Source organism: Alosa pseudoharengus, unplaced genomic scaffold, assembly GCF_046254945.1.
Source record: "Alosa pseudoharengus isolate Yale_2024_CS ecotype anadromous, Long Island Sound unplaced genomic scaffold, YU_APseudo_1.1 YU_APseudo_1.1_scf_7, whole genome shotgun sequence".
Classification (NCBI taxonomy): domain Eukaryota; kingdom Metazoa; phylum Chordata; class Actinopteri; order Clupeiformes; family Clupeidae; genus Alosa; species Alosa pseudoharengus.
Genome location: NW_027468859.1, coordinates 33877675 through 33899053, shown reverse-complemented (window position 1 = coordinate 33899053; position 21379 = coordinate 33877675). Strand labels below are relative to the sequence as shown.

Here is a 21379-nt window from a genome sequence, read left to right as displayed (position 1 = left end):
TTTTTTTTTATTTAATACCATATTCAGCAAGCCATAACTTGACAAATATTCATCTGTGGGCCAAATAACTTTGCATTTATTCATAGTTTTGATGCCAGTGAGAATCTACAATGTAAATAGTCATGAAAATAAAGAAAACACATTGAAATGACAAGGTGTGTCCAAACTTTTGGCCTGTACTGTATATTTGTTATTATTTATATCCATGTACTACTCTATGTGGTTATGCAAATTGCTACTAGAGGATAAATAAAGTGTTTTGAATTGAACTAAACTGAACTGAATTGAAAAGCTTAAATGGGAGTGTGGGACAACATCTATTTCAACACAGTAAGTCACAGGCATGGATGGACTAAGGACAGTTTAGGACTGAGGATTGTAAGACAAAGCTTTTAAAAACATTTACAGACTGCATTAAAGCAGCACAAGAGAGTTTGGGCCCAAAAAAATAACGAGGACTGTGATTGGCAAAGGACAAAAAAAAGCAGAAAAATATACAGAGCACATACTGTAGGACACGGCTGTCGCACATGAGTCCCAAACCGATTTGCGTGGGTCTCATTTTCAGGTTGAAAAATCTGGAATTCTGTATTAATCCAGAAGAATCACATCCCTGAATAATGAGGCATGTGGAAGCTCACCTCATGCTCTGGGGAGTGAGGAAGATGAACTGTCTGTAGCGCTGACTGGACGCCACCTTCAGGAACATGTCCATGGAGATCCTCCGGTTCACCATGTCCTACAGTAGGGACAGAAGACAGCACTCAGTCAACTAGAAAAGCAGTTGATCCTCTGCGCTTCTGTAATCAACTATCTGGTGCGTCAACGGGAGAGGACTAATTGTAGCGAGAGAGAGGAGTTTTACCGGAGCAACACAGATCTTTAAACTTCAGATGTTTATTTTAAGGCATTAATGCGCCAACATAAAGGAACGTTTCAACGTTCGGCCACATCTTTGTCAGAGTCTAGTATACAGTAGCTCCCAGTCAACCTCTCTCACTCTGGGGTCGGGTAGATTTCATCAACAGGGGATTGATTTTGTATTCTAAAGTGGCAGTGTCAGTACAAACTGGATTCATAGATCTTGAGTGATTTACTGCAGTCCTGAAGGGAAGTACAGTTAGGTCCATAAATGGACCGTGACCCAATTTGTGTAATTTAGCCTCTGTTACACAACCAGGGGTGCGTTTTCCAAAAGCATAGTTGCTAACTAAGTTAGCAACTTTGTTGGTTGCAATGCAATTTCCCATTGCCAACCACAATAACCAACCAACAGGTTAGTTATTTTTGGGAAACGCACCCCAGAATGGAATCAGCTTTAATTCATATTCGTTTAGCAGACGCTTCTATCTAAAGCGACTTACATGTCAATTCTATTACAAGGGGCATTGTCCCCAGAGCAACTTGGGGTTAAGTGCCTTGGTCAAGGGCACATAAGTGGAAGCCAGATTGAACTCACAACTTTACAGGCTACTGCATGCTAGCCCAGCTCCTTAGCCGCTACGCTACCACCGGCCCATTAACAGTGTGTAGCCTGTAACAGTGCCTCTGCATAGCGAACTCAGATGAGAATGTTGCAGTGTACCATGTAGACGTCAAACTCGTCCAGGGCTCGGAAGGGCGACTCAGTAATGGACCAGAGTGAGAGGACAAAGCAGACGGTCGAGAAGGAGCGTTCGCCGCCCGACAGAGAACGCATGTCGCTCAGAGACGCCTTGTTTTTGCCTCCGGGTTGGACCTACGGTCGTAAGCAGACAGATACAAAGATGTGGAACACAGAGAGAGACAAATAGCAAACATACAGTACTTAAGATTTTTTAAAAATAAAAACGTGATATAAATATAAATGTGATATAAATGTCATGCTTCATCTCAAATACTCTGAATAAAAGTGTCTGGCAGACTAATTGTGAAAGTGAATCTGAACGCAACAGGTTTAAAACCAGACAGATGGAAATGGGAGTAATGGACTTTATAACTGAACAGGGGTGTGAAACTGATAAAAGGGGTACAGTAAGGCTGCCTTCAGGTTAGATGTGCTGTAAAAACCTGAGGTAGACATACAGCTATGGAGAGAGCTTTATTCTTGTGGTCGAAGTTCATATGGCCGACATATCCTCTCTGTGCCAGGGTCATGTCAAAGTAGTACTTGCAGCGCAGTGAATAGAAACTAAATGGAGGGAGAGAATTATCCAAGGTAAGTCATATAAACCAAACATATACTGTAGGTCTTATTCTCCACCATCATGAATTCCCAAATTTTGTGAAAAGGAGAGTATTCTCACCCTCTCAGCCTGGCGTAAGCTTTCTGTCTGTGATGGATGATTTCTGAGATCACCTCGCCAAACTTTTTAAGGATTTTCACTTCCCTGGTAGTAGTAGTGTATTTCTGGTGGGCTTCTTGATATTGCCTGCGAACACAAGATCCAATCTTTCGTTCATCAGGAAGGAACATAACTGCCCAGTCTTACGGCACTTACCAGTGGCACCATTAAGGGTGGTGCAGAGAAAAACATCAGTTGGGGAACACACAAAAGTTGAGACAATATTTAAAAGGAGACAGTAGGTGGGTATTAGGGATGTCCGATATTGGCTTTTTTGCCGATATCCGATATGCCGATATTGTCCAACTCTCAAATTTCGATTCCGATATCAGCCGATACCGATGTCGATATGTGGGTTATTTTTCCTCAAAACTAATTTAGGTAACATCACATATCTCCTGTTGTGGAATTAACACAACATGCTTAATGTTATTGTGATGCCCCACTGGATGCATTCTTGAATACAACAAGGCTTTCCAAATGTTAACATTGTCTGTGCAAAATAAGAAAAATACTTCAACTTAATTTAGGGAAAAAGTGCCATGTTTATTTTTTAATTGTCTCAAACAACAGTTTGGATTACACTCTCCCTGAGATAATCTTGACAATGCCCACAACAAATAGGGCAAATTTGACTTCTTCACAAATGATAAAACATTGTACCTGAACTATGTGCAACATAGCAGAATGTAAAGCCAACTAAAATAACAGGCATAGTGTATGACAGGCTACCCTTTTTCTGTGTTAAATGAGCCTGCATTTGTAGGATGCTTCATGAACTGTTTCTTTAACTAAAACTCAATCACCTTAATTGAATGAATGCACAAATATGAGTCAATTACAATGTGGCAAGCAACTATACTGCACAATTTTGAAAACATTTGTTTGAGCTACAAAAAATACTTCAGGCTTGAGGTGAAGTACATAACGGGCCATACCCACAATCAGGCTTGGAATTTCACCATTTTAGGGGCAAGGCCACTTGGCCTTCAGTTGGGCATATTTGGTGGGGGGCACAAAGGCCACATGTCAGGGCACCAAGGCCAAAGTTAACTATACAGTAGTAGGCTATAAAAATGATCAAAGTTGTATTCACTGCAGTAGACCTGCATCACTGTATACAAAAACATGACATTACATATAACTGTAAATCATCTGATCATCTAATATTTTCAGATATATAGGCTATATTTAACATTTATTTTATATTTGGCCTGTTATGAAATCATGTATTGAACAATTTAAGCACAGCTCAGCTTTAAGAAACTCAAATAGCCTATAGATGCATGCTTAGCATTTTGTGATCATTAAGGCTACTTTCACAAACTCTTACAGTCAGCTGTCCTCTGATTTACCGATATCTAGGCGACATTTGTAATATTTGTTTTGTATTTGGCCCGTTATGAAATAATGTGGAACAATTTAAACACAGTGTAAAACTTAAATCCCAAATTTGGAGACATCCATGTATGTTGAAATTTACTGCAAATTCAAAACGGGATTAGTCTGGAACGGCTAACTGTACAGGGGACTGATTTACACCTTTCTGTTCGGTAAGGTCTGCTGTTTATTCTGATATATGGTTTGTCATATGTTAAACGAAGGGTTCTGAAGTATTCCACCGAGATGAATGGGTAGGGAGATGGACGCAAAACCTTCAGTAGAATTTATGATTGAATGATATTATTTACTTTTCTCGCGAACCGTTCACTACAGCAATTAGCGGCTAACATCGTTTAAAAGCTGAGAAAAAGCTCTTTCATGTGATACTTGTGATGTCTGTGTGATGAGTAGGCTACTTCGCGAGTAGTTCAACTGAGAAGAATGGGTTAATTTGGACGCACTTTCTTGCGCTGTCACTTTCTCCACTGCGTAATTTGGCCATAGGCTAAATATATATTGCTATTAGTAGGACGCAAAGCAGAATATTTAAAGAAGGGGGCACCAAGGCCACCGTGGCCTGTAAACCTCTGATTTTCAAAGGGGCGTCACGGCCAACTCAAGGGGCTACGACGGCCATGGCCAATTCCAAACCACAGACATAATATCGGTGGGCCGATATTATCGGACATCTCTAGTGGGTATACATGGACACTTTTTTCCGGATTAGAAATTAGAATAGTGGCACAATCGGAATAGGAATGACACATATAAACACCTTAATCGGAATAAAGCTACTGATCCGATTAGAATTTGACTCGGAATGAAAGAGGTGGTGTATTCCGTTCTTATTCCAACTGAACAGCCATGTATAAGGTCAACAGGATTGCCCGCTGTAAACAGGTGACAAATCTTTTTTTTCATTCGGAATAGTTTAATCACTGTTCATGTAAACCCACCCAGAGTGAGAAGAAAGAGAGAACAACCTTACGGAAGAAAGGCAGTTAAAGAGAAGAGCGAGAAAAACCGCAAAGGAGATTGTGCACGGGTGGACTGCAAATACATGGTTTACTGACAACCATGGGGGAAGTTAACCCAGAGGAAGTGGTAAACTGCCTAATAGAGAAGCCCTACAGCAGGGCTATTCAACTTCAATACCAAGTAGGCCAGACAGGAAAACCACTGGGTCTTCGCGGGCCGCCCAAAATATGGTGTTGCTAAAATGACTATTGTGACTATAAGAGACATGCGTTCATGAGTATCCAGCTACATTTAATCAGTTCAGTTAAATATATTCACAAACACTGGATGTGGTGGACCTTCCTTTATTCTGAGATCAATAGGCTCTTAAAACAATTCCAAACAGACATAAGGTGCTTATAGAGCAGGTCCAACATTCATACCCAACTTCTGTCATAGCTCATAATTTTAAAAGAAACCAGTGAATCAGTATCCTGACAAACAGAATTTGACTGGCTTAATCAAGTCATAGGCTAGCTGTCATTATCATTCAACTTCTGGTCATATTTCATATTTGTAAAAGAAGTGGTTTTAGAGGAGATCCCGCACACTGCCCATTCCGCATGCAAAAATGTATTTGGATAACACAACGTTTCGGTCTCAGACTTTCAAATCAGTATTTACCTGATGAGGGGCTGAGACCGAAACGTGTTATTCAAATACATTTTTGCATGTGGAATGGGCAGTGTGCGGGATCTCTTCTAAAACCACTGATTCACGACCCATGGTCATCTCCGGCGCACTTTTTTATATTTGTAAAAGAAACCACAGGGAAACGTCCTGACAGACAATAAGCAGCATTGTAATGCCTCAATCTGGTGATATAACTATCATACGCAGGGAGTACAGGTGTGTGTGGGTATGGGGAGTACAGGTGTGTGTGTGGGGAGTAGAGGTGTGTGTGCTGTGGGTATGGGGAGTACAGGTGTGTATGGGGAGTACAGGTGTGTGTGCTGTGGGTATGGGGAGTACAGGTGTGTGTGCTGTGGGTATGGGGAGTACAGGTGTGTATGGGAAGTACAGGTGTGTGTTTGTGTGTGTGTGTGTGTGTGTGTGTGTGTGTGTGTGTGGAGAGAGTACAGGTGTGTGTGGGGAGTACAAAGCTAAATCCACTGCAGGCAAATCCCTCCATTCAAGACAATGACAAAATCAGTAGATGACGTGAGTTTGTGGAAGATTGTTGAAATGTGTGCAGAGGCTGACATTGCAAGCAGTCCCATTCCCAGACGCAAATGTCAGCAATCTCAAGCAGACGCACAGACCCACCATTCAAAAAGTGCTGCAATAGATTCCCACTGATGAGAGAGCGCAACACCAAGCCCCTTACCATCATGTAGCCATACTTCAATGGAGATGTGTGCTAACGATGGTAGGCTAAATGCTCTAGAAAACACATATTTAAAATGAAATGTAGGCTACTTTTATGTAGTAGAAAATTTTGAGTCACAAAGTGCCCTTTTATTGAGATCTAAACTTGCAGCCTAGTTATGGCCATGTAGTTGAAGTTATGTAGGCCCTAGGCCCTAAGTGTTGTTTTTGAGCAGAGATTTGTTGAATATTTGGTTAAATGTTGGAGAACTTTGAATGATATAGGTTGTAGTCAAGACCACCTTTGTCGAAGTCCAAGACCAGGACTAGTGGAGACCAAGTCAAGACCGAGTCCAAAGAGGTTCGAGTCCAAGACAAGACCGAGCCAAAAAGGTTAGAGTGAGTCAAGACAGAAAAGAAAAAAAAAAAAAGTCTTATGCATGACAGTATCAAGACAATCATTCTGAGTTATTATTTGTTGATCTAAAAGCAAAAACAGTGTGACAACACCCAGGATTTGTAAGTATAGCCATTCCCCTTTCCCTCCAATATAAACATAACTAGATGTACCGCAGAGCGGTACAAAATATGACCGCCGCCCAGTCCAGCACATTTTTTCCACAAAAATAAATCACGCTGAAAGGCCTATATGATTCTAACTGTCTCACTAAATTGCATTATCCACACTCAATTTTCACTGGTATCTGCTAGACAACAAGTACCAAAACATGATTAGTTCATAGATTTCACATGTAAAATTCATTTTATACAACCCCACCCCCATCTTGCCTGTTCATAATTCTGAGAAATTCTTGAATTGTGTGCATGTGTGCGTGTACAAGTTTATGTTTATGTGTGTGGGTGTGTGTGTGTGTGTGTGTGTGTGTGTGTGCATGTGCATGCATGCGTACGCATGCGTACATATGTCTACTGTGTGAGTATGTGTCATACGTAGGATTACTGTGAATGTATGCGTGTGTATTTGTTTATGCACATGTGTGCACATGGAATGGGTTAACATGACCCCTGGAGGCAAACATACACAAAAAATTGGTCATCCTAGGCCCTACGGTTCTCAAGATATTCACAGAAAACTGTGTCTGCCCTACCCTCCTTTCGGGGGGTCCAGTCCAGCGGGGGGGCTACAGAAAAGCAATGGTTCCATGTGGGGTTACATGCCCACCAAGTTTCGTGTACCCCGGTCTTTCAGTGTCCTGGGAATCCTTGTTGGTGTACGGTCACTAAATGTACACATAAATTATTTTATTGTAAGGCCCCCCATGAACGAAAGTCCACGAAACTTGGCATGCATTCGGAGGGTGTCATAACGATCCTACACTTTCAATTTCGTTTGACCATGTCAGCCAGAGATATTGTGATGAAAACACCTAATGTTTTGCTTTTTAATTTTTAACTAGGTGGCGCTATGGTAATGGGATAGGTTGACATGCCCCCTTAAGACCAACATACAAAAAAAAAAGGTGGACCTCCTAGGCCCTACGGTTCTCGAGATATTCACAGAAAACTGTCTCCGGCCACCTACAGGCCAGTTGGTGTATAGTAACATAAATTAATTTATTGTGTGGCCCCCCATGAATGGAATTCCACGAAACTTGGCGTGCATTCAGAAGGTGTCATAATAATCCTACACTTCCAATTTTGTGCAGTTTTGACTATGTTAGGTCACAGATACCTGCGATTAAAACACCTCATTTTTACTTTTTTGTGTTTGACTAGGTGGCGCTATACATGAAATAAGTGGTTATGGAATGGGTTGACATGGCCCTTTGAGATCAACATACAAAAAAAAATGGTCCTCCTAAACCCTACGGTTCTCGAGATATTCACAGAAAACTGTGTCTGCCCTACCCTCCTTTCGGGGGGTCCAGTCCAGCGGGGGGGCTACAGATCAAAACGAAAACAGGAGGTTCCATGCTATCCATGTGGGGTTACATGCCCACCACGTTTCGTGTACCCCGGTCTTACAGTGTCCCGGGAATCCTTGACGGAAATTTGGACATGCGAAAAAAAAAAAAAAAATCTGACTAAACCTATGAGACCATGCGCTGCGCGGCGGTCATAATAAAGACACCTGGAATCAGTCGAGACCAAAAGCCATATTTGGCAAGATCAGTGCCAGAGACCGAGACAAGTCCAAGTCCAAATGCCAATGAGTCAGAGACCATAGAAAAAACGTTGAGTCCAAGGGGCCGTGCACATGACGCCGGTTTTTGTGAAACCGGTGAGGTTTTGTTAACGGTTACGCCTTGCATGTACACGACGCTGTCAGTTTAGGAGACTGAAACCGATAGCTTTTGAAACCGGCTTCCGAAGTGGGAACTTTTGAAACCGCCGGGTAACTTTCGCCGTGTAGACGCCTGTAGGTGTGAAGCCGGCAACTTTATGACGACATAGCCCCACCTCTCAACTCAGCCACGGCACTCGACCTGACATGTTGCTTGTCAAAACAAACCAAACCATTTATTTATCATATTAAAATGTTTTTCTTTCCCCTGTCATGATTTATGTGCACAATGTAGCCTATCAGCCTTTAGTGGCTAAGTTAGAAGCACACGTTAGCTTACTGCATGTTAGTGTTTTCTCCAGTGGTGCTCAGACCTAATGCGTAGGCTAAGCATTTGAAATTTCACATAGCAGTCACATACCTTGAAAATGAACTTTATTAGTTTAACAGTTGAATTGAAAACCGAATTGTCTGTAGTCTCCTTATTTCATGCGACTGCTTAACCAGAGCACTTATTAGACATTCTTTGGCTTAACAAACTGTTTCAACAATGTTTTCTTCTACGCGATTTACACGAAATTATCGTGAAGCTTCTGCACAGCGGCGCCATCGACTGGTCTGGCATATGCACTACAGCACATTTAGCCGGTTACACCTGTGTGTGTACACGCGAGGTTTTTTCTTGCCGGAGTCGTTAAAGGTGTGAAAGCGGTAAGAGAAAATCCACCCGGCGGTGTCGTGTAAACGGCCTCCAAGACTGGACTCGAGTACAACAGCCCTGGTGGAGAGTACAGGTGGGTGTGGAGAGTACAGGTGTGTGTGGAGAGTACAGGTGTGTGTGGGTGTGGAGAGTACAGGTGTGTGTGCAGAGTACAGGTGTGTGTGGGTGTGGAGAGTACAGGTGTGTGTGCAGAGTACAAGTGTGTGTGGGTGTGGAGAGTACAGGTGTGTGTGGAGTACAGGTGTGTGTGTGGAGTACAGGTGTGTGTGTGGAGAGTACAGGTGTGTGGAGAGTACAAGTGTGTGTGGGTATGGAGAGTACAGGTGTGTGTGTGTGTGGAGAGTACAGGTGTGTGTGTGTGTGGAGAGTACAGGTGTGTGTGTGTGTGGAGAGTACAGGTGTGTGTGTGGAGAGTACAGGTGTGTGTGGAGAGTACAGGTGTGTGTGGAGAGTACAAGTGTGTGTGGGTGTGGAGAGTACAGGTGTGTGTGGAGAGTACAGGTGTGTGTGAAAGTACAGGTCAAGTCAAGTCAGTTTTATTTGTATAGCGCATTTAACGTGCACAGAGTGCAACCCAAAGCGCTGTGTGTGTGTGTGTGGAGAGTACAGGTGTGTGTGGGTGTGGAGAGCACAGGTGTGTGTGGGTGTGGAGAGCACAGGTGTGTGTGGGTGTGGAGAGTACAGGTGTGTGTGGAGAGTACAGGTGTGTTTGGGGAGGGGAGCTACAGACCTGATAATGAGCTCTCGGTCCCCCTGCTGCTCCTGCTGGGTGTTGATGACGGCCCGCAGACGGCTGATCTCGAGGTCCAGGCTTTTCGCCGACTTCCTCACCTCCAGACGCTCTGGACAGATCTCCGAGGCCTTCGATATGGACTCCTGACAAAACAAACAAACACACACACACACACACACACACAATGTTAATCTGTAAGATATTTTCCTGGCTCTGCAAAGTGACATTTTTACAGCACAATTCCCTGGGGGAACCTGAACCTGTACAGTGCAAGTGTAACCTGTGTTGTGTTGACCGTGCGGCTCAGTCCTGCACTCGCCCGGACTCGAGCCCGCAAACAGCAGCACCTCGGATTGGCTAGCTCTCCCACTACCACGACCTCAAGACTACATGCTTCTGTGAATGTGCTCTGATGCTCCATGCCAACAAGTATATACATGGGTATAGGTATATATGTGCATGTGCTATGTGGGAGTTCTTATGCTAGTATGGGAAGGTACCTTGAGTTCCCGCTCTTTCTGTTGAAGGTTGTTTTTAAGCTCCTGGATGTTGTTAACGTGGGCTTTGCGTTTCTCCTCGTAATGTTTCCTGTGATGTTTACACTTCTCCACCTCTTGATCACATTTGCTCAGCTCCTCCTGTAACACACACACACGTCAGTATGGAAACAAAGTGTTCTTCATGAACCAGAGCGCTTCTGCTCCTGATACGTCCCTTCCCAGCATGCTCGGTCAGCAGTGGCTACGCACCCTGATTGGCTCGGCCTCCTCGGCGGCGCTGGCGATGAGCTCTCGGTGCCGCCGGTAGTTCTGCTCGGACTCCTCTGCGGCGCTGCGCGCCACTTTCAGTTTCTCCTGGGCCTCCGAACACATCTGGCCAGACACGCTCAGCTTCTCCATGATCTCCTCCAGCTCCTCCTCCTACACACATGCAGCAGTGGATGTACAGAATGAGTACAGGTGACCAGGGCTCAGAGCCATGATGAAGAGAGCAGAGTGAGTCTAGGTGACCAGGGCTCAGAATCATGATGAGAGCAGAGTGAGTCTAGGTGACTAAGGTCCAGAACCACAATAAAGACTGCAGAATGAGTACAGGTGACCAGGGCTCAGAGCCATGATGAAGAGAGCAGAGTGAGTCTAGGTGACCAGGGCTCAGAATCATGATGAGAGCAGAGTGAGTCTAGGTGACTAAGGTCCAGAACCACAATAAAGACTGCAGAATGAGTACAGGTGACCAGGGCTCAGAACCACAATAAAGACTGCAGAATGAGTACAGGTGACCAGCAGTGTTGTAATGTAACGGAGTACAAATACTTCGTTACTGTACTTAAGTAGAAATTTCACGTATCTGTACTTTACTTTGCTATTTAAATTTATGTCAACTTCCACTTTTACTCCACTACATTTCCTACATAAAATGTATACTTTCACTCCGTTATATTTCCACTAAGCATCTTCGTTACTCGTTACTAAAACATAAAATTAGAAAAAATGTGTGCGACTGCAATAAGGAAGGTTTGGCGAATCACTGCTCCTAGATTGCATTACGCACGCTCCGCACGCTGCGCGCTCTATTTCAGCTTTTGTTTGTTGCTAAAGGAGGAGGACGCACAACTGAAACCGCCATGGAAGCACGAGCACCTACTGGAGGACCTCCCGTTATCATAGACGACCACCCGGCCGATAGTGGTGAACTCGGTGTAGTGTTAATTTCGTCAGACGAGACGAGAGGAAATATGTTCGTCAACAACCTTTTTTTTCATGACTAAGACGAGACGATGACGAGACGGCAGTAATGTCCTGAAACACTGACTAAGACTATCTTAAGATGCATTATTGTTGACGAAAAAAGACGAGACTAAAATGTTTTGCATGAAAAAAAAACTAAGATAAAATCTCTCTTCATTTTCATCTACAAAATGAGAAGACAGAATATCTAGATGTTATGTTTTCAAAATATTCCGAATGAGTTCATACGCAACAGCTTTCCTGTAGGCTAGTCTACGTGCTGTTGCTGCAAACCTGTGGCTGCAACACGAAACTACATGGAACAAGAACACTGGAGATTTCTGCCAGAGTTAGCAAGCTAACTACCTAAGCTTTATGCCACAATGCTACATACCCAGAAGTTGAAGCTTCCCTCATACAAATTAACATCCCCTAGAATGTCCATACGAAAATGCTCATCATGTAATGTCAACTATATAACTAGTTAAACTGATGATGCAAAGTTTGCTAGCAAGTAAGCTAATATGGAAAGTTCGCTAGCAAGTTAGCTATGGCTAAGATGGAGAGTCTGGGGAATGTGTTGTGTTTGGTCGCATATCGCCATCTAGCGAGGCGGAGTAAAACATTAATACTTTGGCCTATGACAGTGTTTCTCAAACTTTTTCAGTTTCAGGACCACTTAACTAACCCTAGCTAAAAAAAAAAAAAAAGATTAGACCTACTTCAACAGTAGCCTATAATTAGTCTACACAATAGGCTTACTCACTGAACGACCTTGCTTATTGTCTTTGCACTTTGCTTATTGTGTGGATTCATACTGTATGATTTATCTTACATAGACAGTGTTGCAGAACTGTTTTTACATACAAGTTGGTTCAATATTGCAAACAACTCATCTATATTATATTTTACCACGTCTGCTCGCGGACTACTTGGGATAGCTTGCGGACCACCAGTGATCCCCGGACCACACTTTGAGAAACACTGGTCTACGAATATGACAGTGGTCCAATCAAATCTTTTACTGTCTATGGTCAAACCCCAGCCGAGCTATAACTGTAGCTCGACTTAGCTGTGCATGTAAACATACTGACTGACAAAAAATCAGAATGAGTAATTATAACAGACAAGTAGCCCTGTGGACACACAATATTGTTGAAAAATTGAGATGTGTGAAACACTATTTGACTCAAATGGCAATCAGAAATAATTTGTTATAAAAAAAAAGACTAAAATGTGTTGACTAAAACTGACTAAGACTAAGATACCTTTAGTTTTCTTTTGACTAAAACTAGACTAAAATGACGAGACTTTTAGTCGACTAAAACTTGACTAACAAAAATGATATTTGAATGACTAAATATGACAAAGACTAAAAAGGACATTTCGTCACAAGACTAAGACTAAGACTAAATTAAAAATAGGTGACAAAATTAACACTAACTCGGTGAACAGGGTAGTGGTGAATATAACGTCATACACCCGTGGCCGTATTTGCAAGAAATGTTTCTGTACATCGGCTACCTGCCTTAGCGGCCTGTGAAAGGCTATTTATCCATAGCATCGCAGGAGTTGTCTTAAGACTGAATCAGGCCCGGGGTGGGTAATCGGGAGAATTCCCGGTGCGCCGCTTCACTTTTGGGCCGGTCGAGGAAACAAATATTGACATTTGTCACGTTAGTCTATCTTTTCTTAAAGTAGGACACGTTCCGCATTCTGTGCATGACACCAATGCAATGTCTCTGCATGGGTTGTAGCCTACGTGAGGGAGTTCTCCCCTTCCAAAAAGAGTTGGTTGGGTCCATATAGCCCGTCTTTTCCAAAAAGTTTTCTCAGATACGGATAGCCAAGCCGGCCCTACAGTAGACACAAGCGTCAGGAAGGATGGAGGGTAGAAAGAGGCCAGGGGAGACTGAGCAGCAGATCAACCAGTCGACCACTGAAAATGATGAGCCCGAAATTAGTGATGAGGAGGCCATGACTACAGGGACAAGTAGAGAGGATAAATTAAAGTTATTTAATGTAAGAAAGAACAATTACCCTACATGATAAACCTATATGCCTTGTTTGCTCAGAAGAGGGTGTAGAGTAAAGGAGTAGGCTAAATCACCAAACAACAATATAGCCTACCCATGCAAAAAACATGTAGCCTAAACATTAGTTCAATATGCCTCTTTGTGGAAGCATGGGATAGGCTACATTTCAAAGGCTTTCTTTCTTTCTTTCTTTCTGTTTTGGTAACTTGTGGAATAGTGGAATATTTTTTGTTAACTTCTCAGTTGAAGTGAATTATTATATAACCTTTACACATTTGTTGAACCATGGTACTAATTAAAACTACAGGATAGTAAGAGCTGAAATGTTGCTTAATTTATCCAATTTCCACCACTATGGTCGGTCTTGGGCCTGAAACTCCCGGGCACTGAATTCTGGGAACTTTGAAAACCAGCTTCTTTTGAAGATAAACAGACACCTTTTCAGTTTCAACTAATGACTGGCATATTAGTAGCTGCTGGACATAGGTGGCCTGTGTGTGTGTGTGTGTGAGTGACGGTGACCTGGGGAGTAAGCCCTAGAAATGCTCATGCCACAACCAAAATGTTCTCCCTACAAGCAGGAAATTTTTTTTTGTGAAAGAAATAAGTTATTTATAGTATATTTCAGAGAATTGTGCCTAAAAAGTCCTATAAAAGAATGTGATTTGATTTGATGAGTGAGATTAAGAAGATATGGGAACCCTGAATATGCTTTATGCTTTACTATAAGAAAGCCAAAATAAAGTTTACAATAAAAGTTCAAAATAAAACCGCTTGCTTTTTACTTTTTACTTTAAATACTTAAGTACATTAAATATCAGAAAATTACTTTTGATACTTAAGTACAGTATATATAAGATACTTTAAGACTTTTACTTAAGTAATATTCTAAAAGGCAACTTTCACTTCTACCAAAGTCTTTTTCTAGTACGATAATTGTACTTTTACTCAAGTATTGCTTTCTAGTACTTTATACAACACTGGTGACCAGGGCTCAGAACCACAATAAAGACTGCAGAATGAGTCTAGGTGACCAGGGCTCAGAACCATGATACAGAATGCAGAATCAGTCTAGGTGACCAGGGCTCAGAACCACAATAAAGACTGCAGAATAAGTCATAACATTGTAAGATCCTGTATCCTTAATTATTTTGCAAAGTTTTTATATATAAGTAGATCGTTTTTTTAACAAAAATAAGAAAAGACACTTATATTGCTAGGCAAACCTAAACAAATGCTACCGGGCTATTTTTTTTAAATTTCTCCGGTTTTATTGTTACGTCGTATTCAACGGCCCCGGTCCAGCCTCAAACATGGAAATATAAATAGTCAGAGGCTTTACCCCAGACACCGGGGTTTTACCCCATAGTGGAAAAGGGCTATAAGGTTCAGGAAAAAAATCAGAAAACTTGATTTATATGTGTATGTGTGTCTGTGTGTGTGGATGTGTTTGTAATTGTGACGGTGTGTGTGAATAAGCAGGTATGCTGGGTACTAACCAGTGGGACCAGGTCCTCAGACTGAGGTTCCTCCACATTCTGCAGTTCACTGATCTCCAGCTGCAACCTCCTGGATTGGTTCTGGAAAAAGAGGACTCATCAGCAAAAAGACACATTTTACCAATTATGTGTCCTGACCAAGAGACACCGAGCAATTAGCCGATGAGTGTCTGAGATAAAGGGGTTAAAGGTGAAAGGTCAACCTTGACTTTGGTGCGTTCATCATGGGTGGTCTTGAGCAAGGCGTTGTTTTGGCGGATCTCGGCGTCTAGTGTCTGCTTGTGCTGCCGGAGGCGGGTCAGGTTCTCCTGCTGGCTGTTAAGGGACGCCTGCAGATGGCTGTATGGAGCGAGGAACAGACAGACAAAGACAGACACAGACAGACAGAGAGTTTGAGTCTGTGTGTGACAGAGGGGTAAGAATGATCTCTTCTATTTAAACTGGAAACTTTGCACACGGGAAAGCTTTTCACATTTACAAAGTTAGGGAAATAGTCACCAAAAAACCTTCATAAAATCTGTGCAAGTTAATTAAAGTAATAATGCTCACATTACAATGCATGGGGGAAAAACAAGTAAAATCCTCATAAACACACACACACACCTGATCTCTTCCTCCACATCTCCGCCCAGAACTCGTGCCCTTGCGTTGGCATCCGTGGAGTAGTAGCGGTTGGTGAACACCTGGTCGCCCGTCCCGGTGAAGGCCTCCCGGCAGTTCTGGGGCGGTCGGTTGTGCTGCATCACCCTTCTGGCCTCCGCCGTGTTCTACACACGCAGGGACGGGAAAAAAAATAAGAACGTAGCAATGCCGACATTGTGCAAGCACCTCACATCATCTAATATTCATCCTCATAGCAATGCCGACATTATGTGAGCACATCACATCATCTAATCCAAACTTGACACAACAAATTAATTACTCACATCTTGTCATATTATGGCTTTAGGTCAGGGAGTCATGCACACACCTGCACACACACACACACACACCTTAATGACCAATATGGTCTCGATCCCCCTCATGTCGATCAGACAGTTGGCCACATTAGGGTCGTCAATTTCCAGAGCCTGCAGCACACTGAGGTACTGTGGGTGATTGACAGCCCTAAAAGCAGAGTTCAAAGGTCAACTAGGCCACACACACACACACAAAAAGTGTTGCTATGTGTTGTCTTCTGTGTTTGGCAATCAAGAAGCAGGTGCTGTTATTAAGGTGTGTGTAGGTGTGTGTAGGTATGTGTAGGTGTGTGTGTGTGGTACAAGTGCTGACCTATGGGAGACGTTATAGAGCGCATCACTGTACTGGCTGACTATGATGGTGGGTCTCTTGTCCTTTAGGTATCTCATCGCCAGTGCCTGTAGATGGCGCTCATCTTGATGGTTGTCACAGCAGAACGCCATCAACAGACTCTTCAGACAGCTCTCCACAGCCATAGCCAGAGAGGGGTCCTTAAGACGGATACAGTAACCTACAACACAACAAGAACACATATTAGGAGACAAGCATTATGCCTGCTTGAAAGTGTGTGTGTGTGTGTGTGTGTGTGTGTGTGTGTGTGTGTGGTCTAACCCAGTGGCCCGACAGGTTTCTTCCGGAACACTCCCTTGTTGTAGGCCTCGTCGATGGCGTTGAGCAGCGCGGGCATGTGCTCGCCAAAGCGGCGGATGCGATTGGTGCGGCTGGCCTCCAGTTGACGGAGGCTCTGCTCCTTGGAGTTACACGAGCGCTGGAGGTCCTGCTCCTCACGCCTGAGGCACAAAGACCACACACACACCCACACACACACACACGTTACAGGAGCGTTGCAGGTCCTGCTCCTGAGGCACGAAAACCACACACACGCACACACGCTGGAGGAAGACCAGGGACAGGAGGCGGGAGAGAATGACAGAGAACTCAAGGGAAAAAAAAAAAAAAACTACAATAAAATCTAGAGGAGTAACAATAGCTAGACGTGTTTGACTGCAAAAGGAAGCCGAGACACCATCTCAGTCTACTGAGGATGGGTAAAAGGGAGACGAGGAGAGTAGGACACCACTGAGAAGAGAGAGCGAGTACAAGATGTTACCTTACAAATGAAAAGACCAAAGAGTCAATAGTGAGAGATGTCTGTGCTTAGATGGACTGGTAGATGGGTGATGGATGGAAGGGTGACGGGGGGGGGGGGGTTGCAGAGGGATGGAAGAAAGAATGCATGAAAGGAGGTAGAGAAAGGAGGGGAGTAGAGGGGAAGAAAGTGTTTTGGAATATTGCAAAGGTCACCCTGAGCTGTGTGACGTTTTTACAATCCCCTGGTGGACACCATTGTAAACAGCTGTACAATAAGGGTCACACCTTCACCAGGGTTTTTCCGCACAGGTTTTTTTTTTTTTTTAATCCACAAAAGCATATTTGGAGCTGCCAAAGCAACAAAAAGCAACTGCCAGCATTAACAAAGTAAGATTCATATCTTACTCTTAATAGTTGTTACTCGAAACAACTATTCCCATCACCCACACCCTGCATCCACAATTAGCCCTGCTGCCACAACAACCTCTACACACGCCATTCTTCTGTTGCCCCTTTGCCCCCTGAATGTTTCATTCCCTGGGTGCGAGACTTCGAGTCTGCGGCGGTAGAGAGCCCTGACCTCATCTTGTCGAGGTTGTCCTTGGCGGCGGCGACGGCCTGCTGGAACTGGTCCAGCTGCTGGGTCAGCGTGGAGTCGCGGTGCGCCAGGTCCTCCAGCTCCAGCTGCAGCCCCGCCAGACGCGCCTCGCGAGCCTGGCTGTCCGCCGCAGATGCCGTGCTGATGCTGGAACGACAACAAAAGTGTACGGCCAGAGATCAGCGTTTAGAGATCATCTGTTCGACACCGGCGAGCCTGGCTGTCGGCCGCCCACGCCTGCCTGATGTTAGAATAACCACAACAAAAGAAAGTGTACGGACAGGCATTTAAAGATCAGGGGCCTGTACTACGAAGCGGGGTTACTGGCTTATCTGGGTAACTTCGAGAGTAACTTGATCACGTGTGGCGTAACTTCCCGATGTTATATGTTATATACCCGGACGATATTCTCTATGAAGATATAGATTGTCAGCCGAAGGAATTCGTTATCTTTGTCAGATGATCTAGGCAGAAGTCTCTAATGTCACCCGTCATAGCAATGCCCTTACGTGGACATTCATGTATTCCATCTAATCGGTGATGCTGAACATCTGAGCAAGAATAGCCTAAAATAAATCGGACATAGCGTACAGTAGGCCTAATAAATTAAAATCACCATTTTAACAAACTTGTTGAATTGAATGTCATATTACTGTAGCCTACCCTGCACATAAAGGCTACACATTTCCAAAGCACCAGAATCCGACCGAATGCCTCCCTCAACCGCTTCCATAATCGGCCTTCCACTATTATTTGCGATGGCCAACTCCTCTGCTACTGTAAAACACTCTGGTGCCTTACAGTGTTTAAAGACACCGTTTTCTTGTTGTAAAACAGAGGCCAAGCGAAGGCTATAAGCATACTAGGCCTACATGTTTTCATAATTGAGAAATATTAATGCAAGCTATGACTATAAACCACTATTCTGAATAATGTGTTTGTGTTTCATTTTCACCTGCTGCCATGTGCGTTTGGCAATGGTGTTGCATCTGAAATGTTCACAGGATTAGGCATACATTAAATTAGTCAATGGGGGCTACTTAAACATTCAATTATCCTATTACTGTAATCTATATGCCCACTTCTAAATTGTGTTGCATCTGTAGGCATTTCTATGAACTCAAAATAGGCAATTTAATTATTTCAACTCATTTCAGACATTCCGCAAGCTATTAATCCTCCGTAACACATATTTGAAGAACATGTGGAAATAAAACTTTACCTTTAGGCATTTAGGCTACCCGATCTGCAATATGTTGCCAGCAGCTTTGCCTTGCTTTGTTCACTGCCGACGTATTTGATTTTTGTTTTTACTGTGATGACAGTCAATGTTTGTGTTTTAGTTTTGTTTATCTTCAGAAACTTTCAATAACAGTTAATTCACACACACACAAAAATATGTCAACAGTTTTGAAAAACAAAAACAAAAAAAAACAATTAGGAGCAGGATGCACCTGTGCTGCAATTGCACTAGTTTCTATGAACAAAAGCAATAGAGTGCAACATTTCCTGTTTTTAGGTCTACTCCTTAAATAGTAACTGCCAATTACTTCCGACAATTAACAGACTATACGCACAATACGCTAATGTATAATAATAAACATTGTACATATGCAATATGTTTGTATTTAAATGATATTTACACAACACACAAACAACACAAATACCCACAATATTTTTCAGTGCCTAGTCAACATCCACCTGACATCCCAAAGCCACCTACACACACACACGACACACCTGATAGAGTTTTACACACCTGTGGTCACCCTCTCACCTGAGTTTGAGCTCATCTATGCGCTTGGTGAGCTGCTCTTTGTCCTTCTCCAAGTCCCGCTGATTGGTTTTCAGCTTGTGGCTGCTAGCCTGAAGACAAGGTGGTCACAAAAGACGTAAGAAAGGCAAACAGACTGCAATGCAGAAACCAATGTGGGTTTGGAGTTAATCCCTGTAATAATAATAATAATAATAATAATAATAATAATAATAAGTAAGGGATAACGGCCGCCGAGGTGTCCTGTTATACGGAATTAATGGACAAGGGCGAGGGGCAAAAACTGCCTCCGCCCAAGTCCATTAATTCCGTATAACTGGACACACCTCGAAGGCCGTTATCCCGCTTATCACCCTGTTGCCACTGTAAACACTGTAAACACGCGGTTCTGTTTAAAAAGAAGCTCACTATTCAGCTTGTTGTACAACTTTAGCATGGACGGTTAGCTTGTTTACAGTTGATTCCATTGTTGGGAAGCCTGCAACCAAAAGATTGTAGAGCGCTGCAACAGTCGTCCTACTATGGTTGTTATAGTTACCATTCATACCATTCAAGCATTGATATGGAACGGTGTCCTGTTATTCAGAATTAAAGGCCACCCGCCAGCCAATCAGAAAAGAGTATTTCTTCTCTCCGGGTGATAACAATTAATAATAATAATAATAATAATAATAATAATAATAATGTTTATAGTCCACAAATGTAGAAATTTGTCTTTGGCTTCACAGGTTATTAAAGACACAAATGGATGTAGAAGGAAGAAAGGCAAACCAATCTGGAGCTTACCACCATACCCAATGGGTTTGAATTGAGCCTACACCTAGGGCCCCAATTTAAATACCGTATGGATCTAGAGTTCACTAGCCTGACGTAGCCATACTTAAAATTTTATTCAGAATTGGAATCGGAGTGTTGGGATGTGATTACGGGGCGTGTTTCAACCGATAAAGGGGGGATAATGCCTCTGCACACAATTGGATAGACCTAACCAATCAGACCAAGGAAATAGCCTACCGTGAATCCTAGTGGCCAACATATCCATCTTCTAAATAATATTCAAAGAGGCTCGTCAATGGAACGAGTCCAGACCGAACTTCCCGAACTCAAATTTTGTGGCCGGGGCCAAGTTCGGACTGGCTTCCAGGCAAGGAGTTCACAACTGTACCCTATGGGTTTGGATTGAGCCTATACCTAAGACACACCACTTTCAGATATTGGGGGTGTTACGATACATATGCAAAAAAATACATGTCATCTAAACTCAACTATGGGCGCAGCCATGTTTGTAGTAAGGTCGTACGTCCACCTCGGGGTACCCTCAAGTACTCCGAGGTAAAGTGGGCGTGCCTGCGCAAAATGACGCAAGAAAGCTGGGTAATTTACACTTTCCAACTCGGGCAACGGATTTACAAGTCTAATGGAAAATCCATTGTGTGCTCATTGTGTGCTTCACCACACTGTATGTTCACCGTGTGCTCTGTATGTATCACTAATTCACAGATGGGTTAAATGCAGAGACCAAATTCCTTGTATACGCAAGTATACTTGGCCTAGTAACCTGATTTACATCTGATTTAAAAAAGGCAGAGAATGTCCAAAGTTTTGGATCAATATCAAACAAGACAACAAGGTGCAATGTGCAAAGCAGAACTGGCATACCATAACAGCACATCAACGATGATTCAACATCTGAGCCGAAGGCATCCAGTTGTTAACACCAGCTCACCAAGCATAGCCGACACAAGGCAACATTGATGTATGATGATTTAATGTATGATGTATGTAATGATACTTGCGCTAATTAGAATGTAGGTCTACAGCATTTTTAGCAGCTGTAGCCTAATGTCGTGAGTTGATATGATATTAAGTTGTGGAAACTTAAAGTAGTAAACTAATTCATGTTAAATTGCAAGTGAGCAATACACCAAAAAAGTCCTCATCACAATCAAACTCATCTCTGTC

At 43.0% G+C, this 21379-nt stretch overlaps 1 protein-coding gene across 2 annotated transcripts in view; it reads right to left on the bottom strand.

Moving 5' to 3' along the window:
* The window catches only part of LOC143110212 (structural maintenance of chromosomes protein 6-like), a 34747-nt gene that overhangs the window by 3042 nt on the left and 10326 nt on the right, over window positions 1-21379 (bottom strand). For both annotated transcript variants that reach the window (XM_076273101.1, XM_076273102.1), the window contains 15 exons: window positions 19421-19509; window positions 17626-17790; window positions 16566-16744; window positions 16266-16464; window positions 15986-16100; window positions 15597-15760; window positions 15197-15332; window positions 14994-15074; window positions 10481-10651; window positions 10232-10369; window positions 9729-9874; window positions 2286-2411; window positions 2065-2170; window positions 1586-1738; window positions 642-739 (listed from right to left, as the gene is read on the bottom strand). In XM_076273101.1, the coding sequence (XP_076129216.1) occupies window positions 642-739; window positions 1586-1738; window positions 2065-2170; window positions 2286-2411; window positions 9729-9874; window positions 10232-10369; window positions 10481-10651; window positions 14994-15074; window positions 15197-15332; window positions 15597-15760; window positions 15986-16100; window positions 16266-16464; window positions 16566-16744; window positions 17626-17790; window positions 19421-19509 (2066 nt within the window). The remainder of the gene's footprint in view (window positions 1-641; window positions 740-1585; window positions 1739-2064; window positions 2171-2285; window positions 2412-9728; window positions 9875-10231; window positions 10370-10480; window positions 10652-14993; window positions 15075-15196; window positions 15333-15596; window positions 15761-15985; window positions 16101-16265; window positions 16465-16565; window positions 16745-17625; window positions 17791-19420; window positions 19510-21379) is intronic.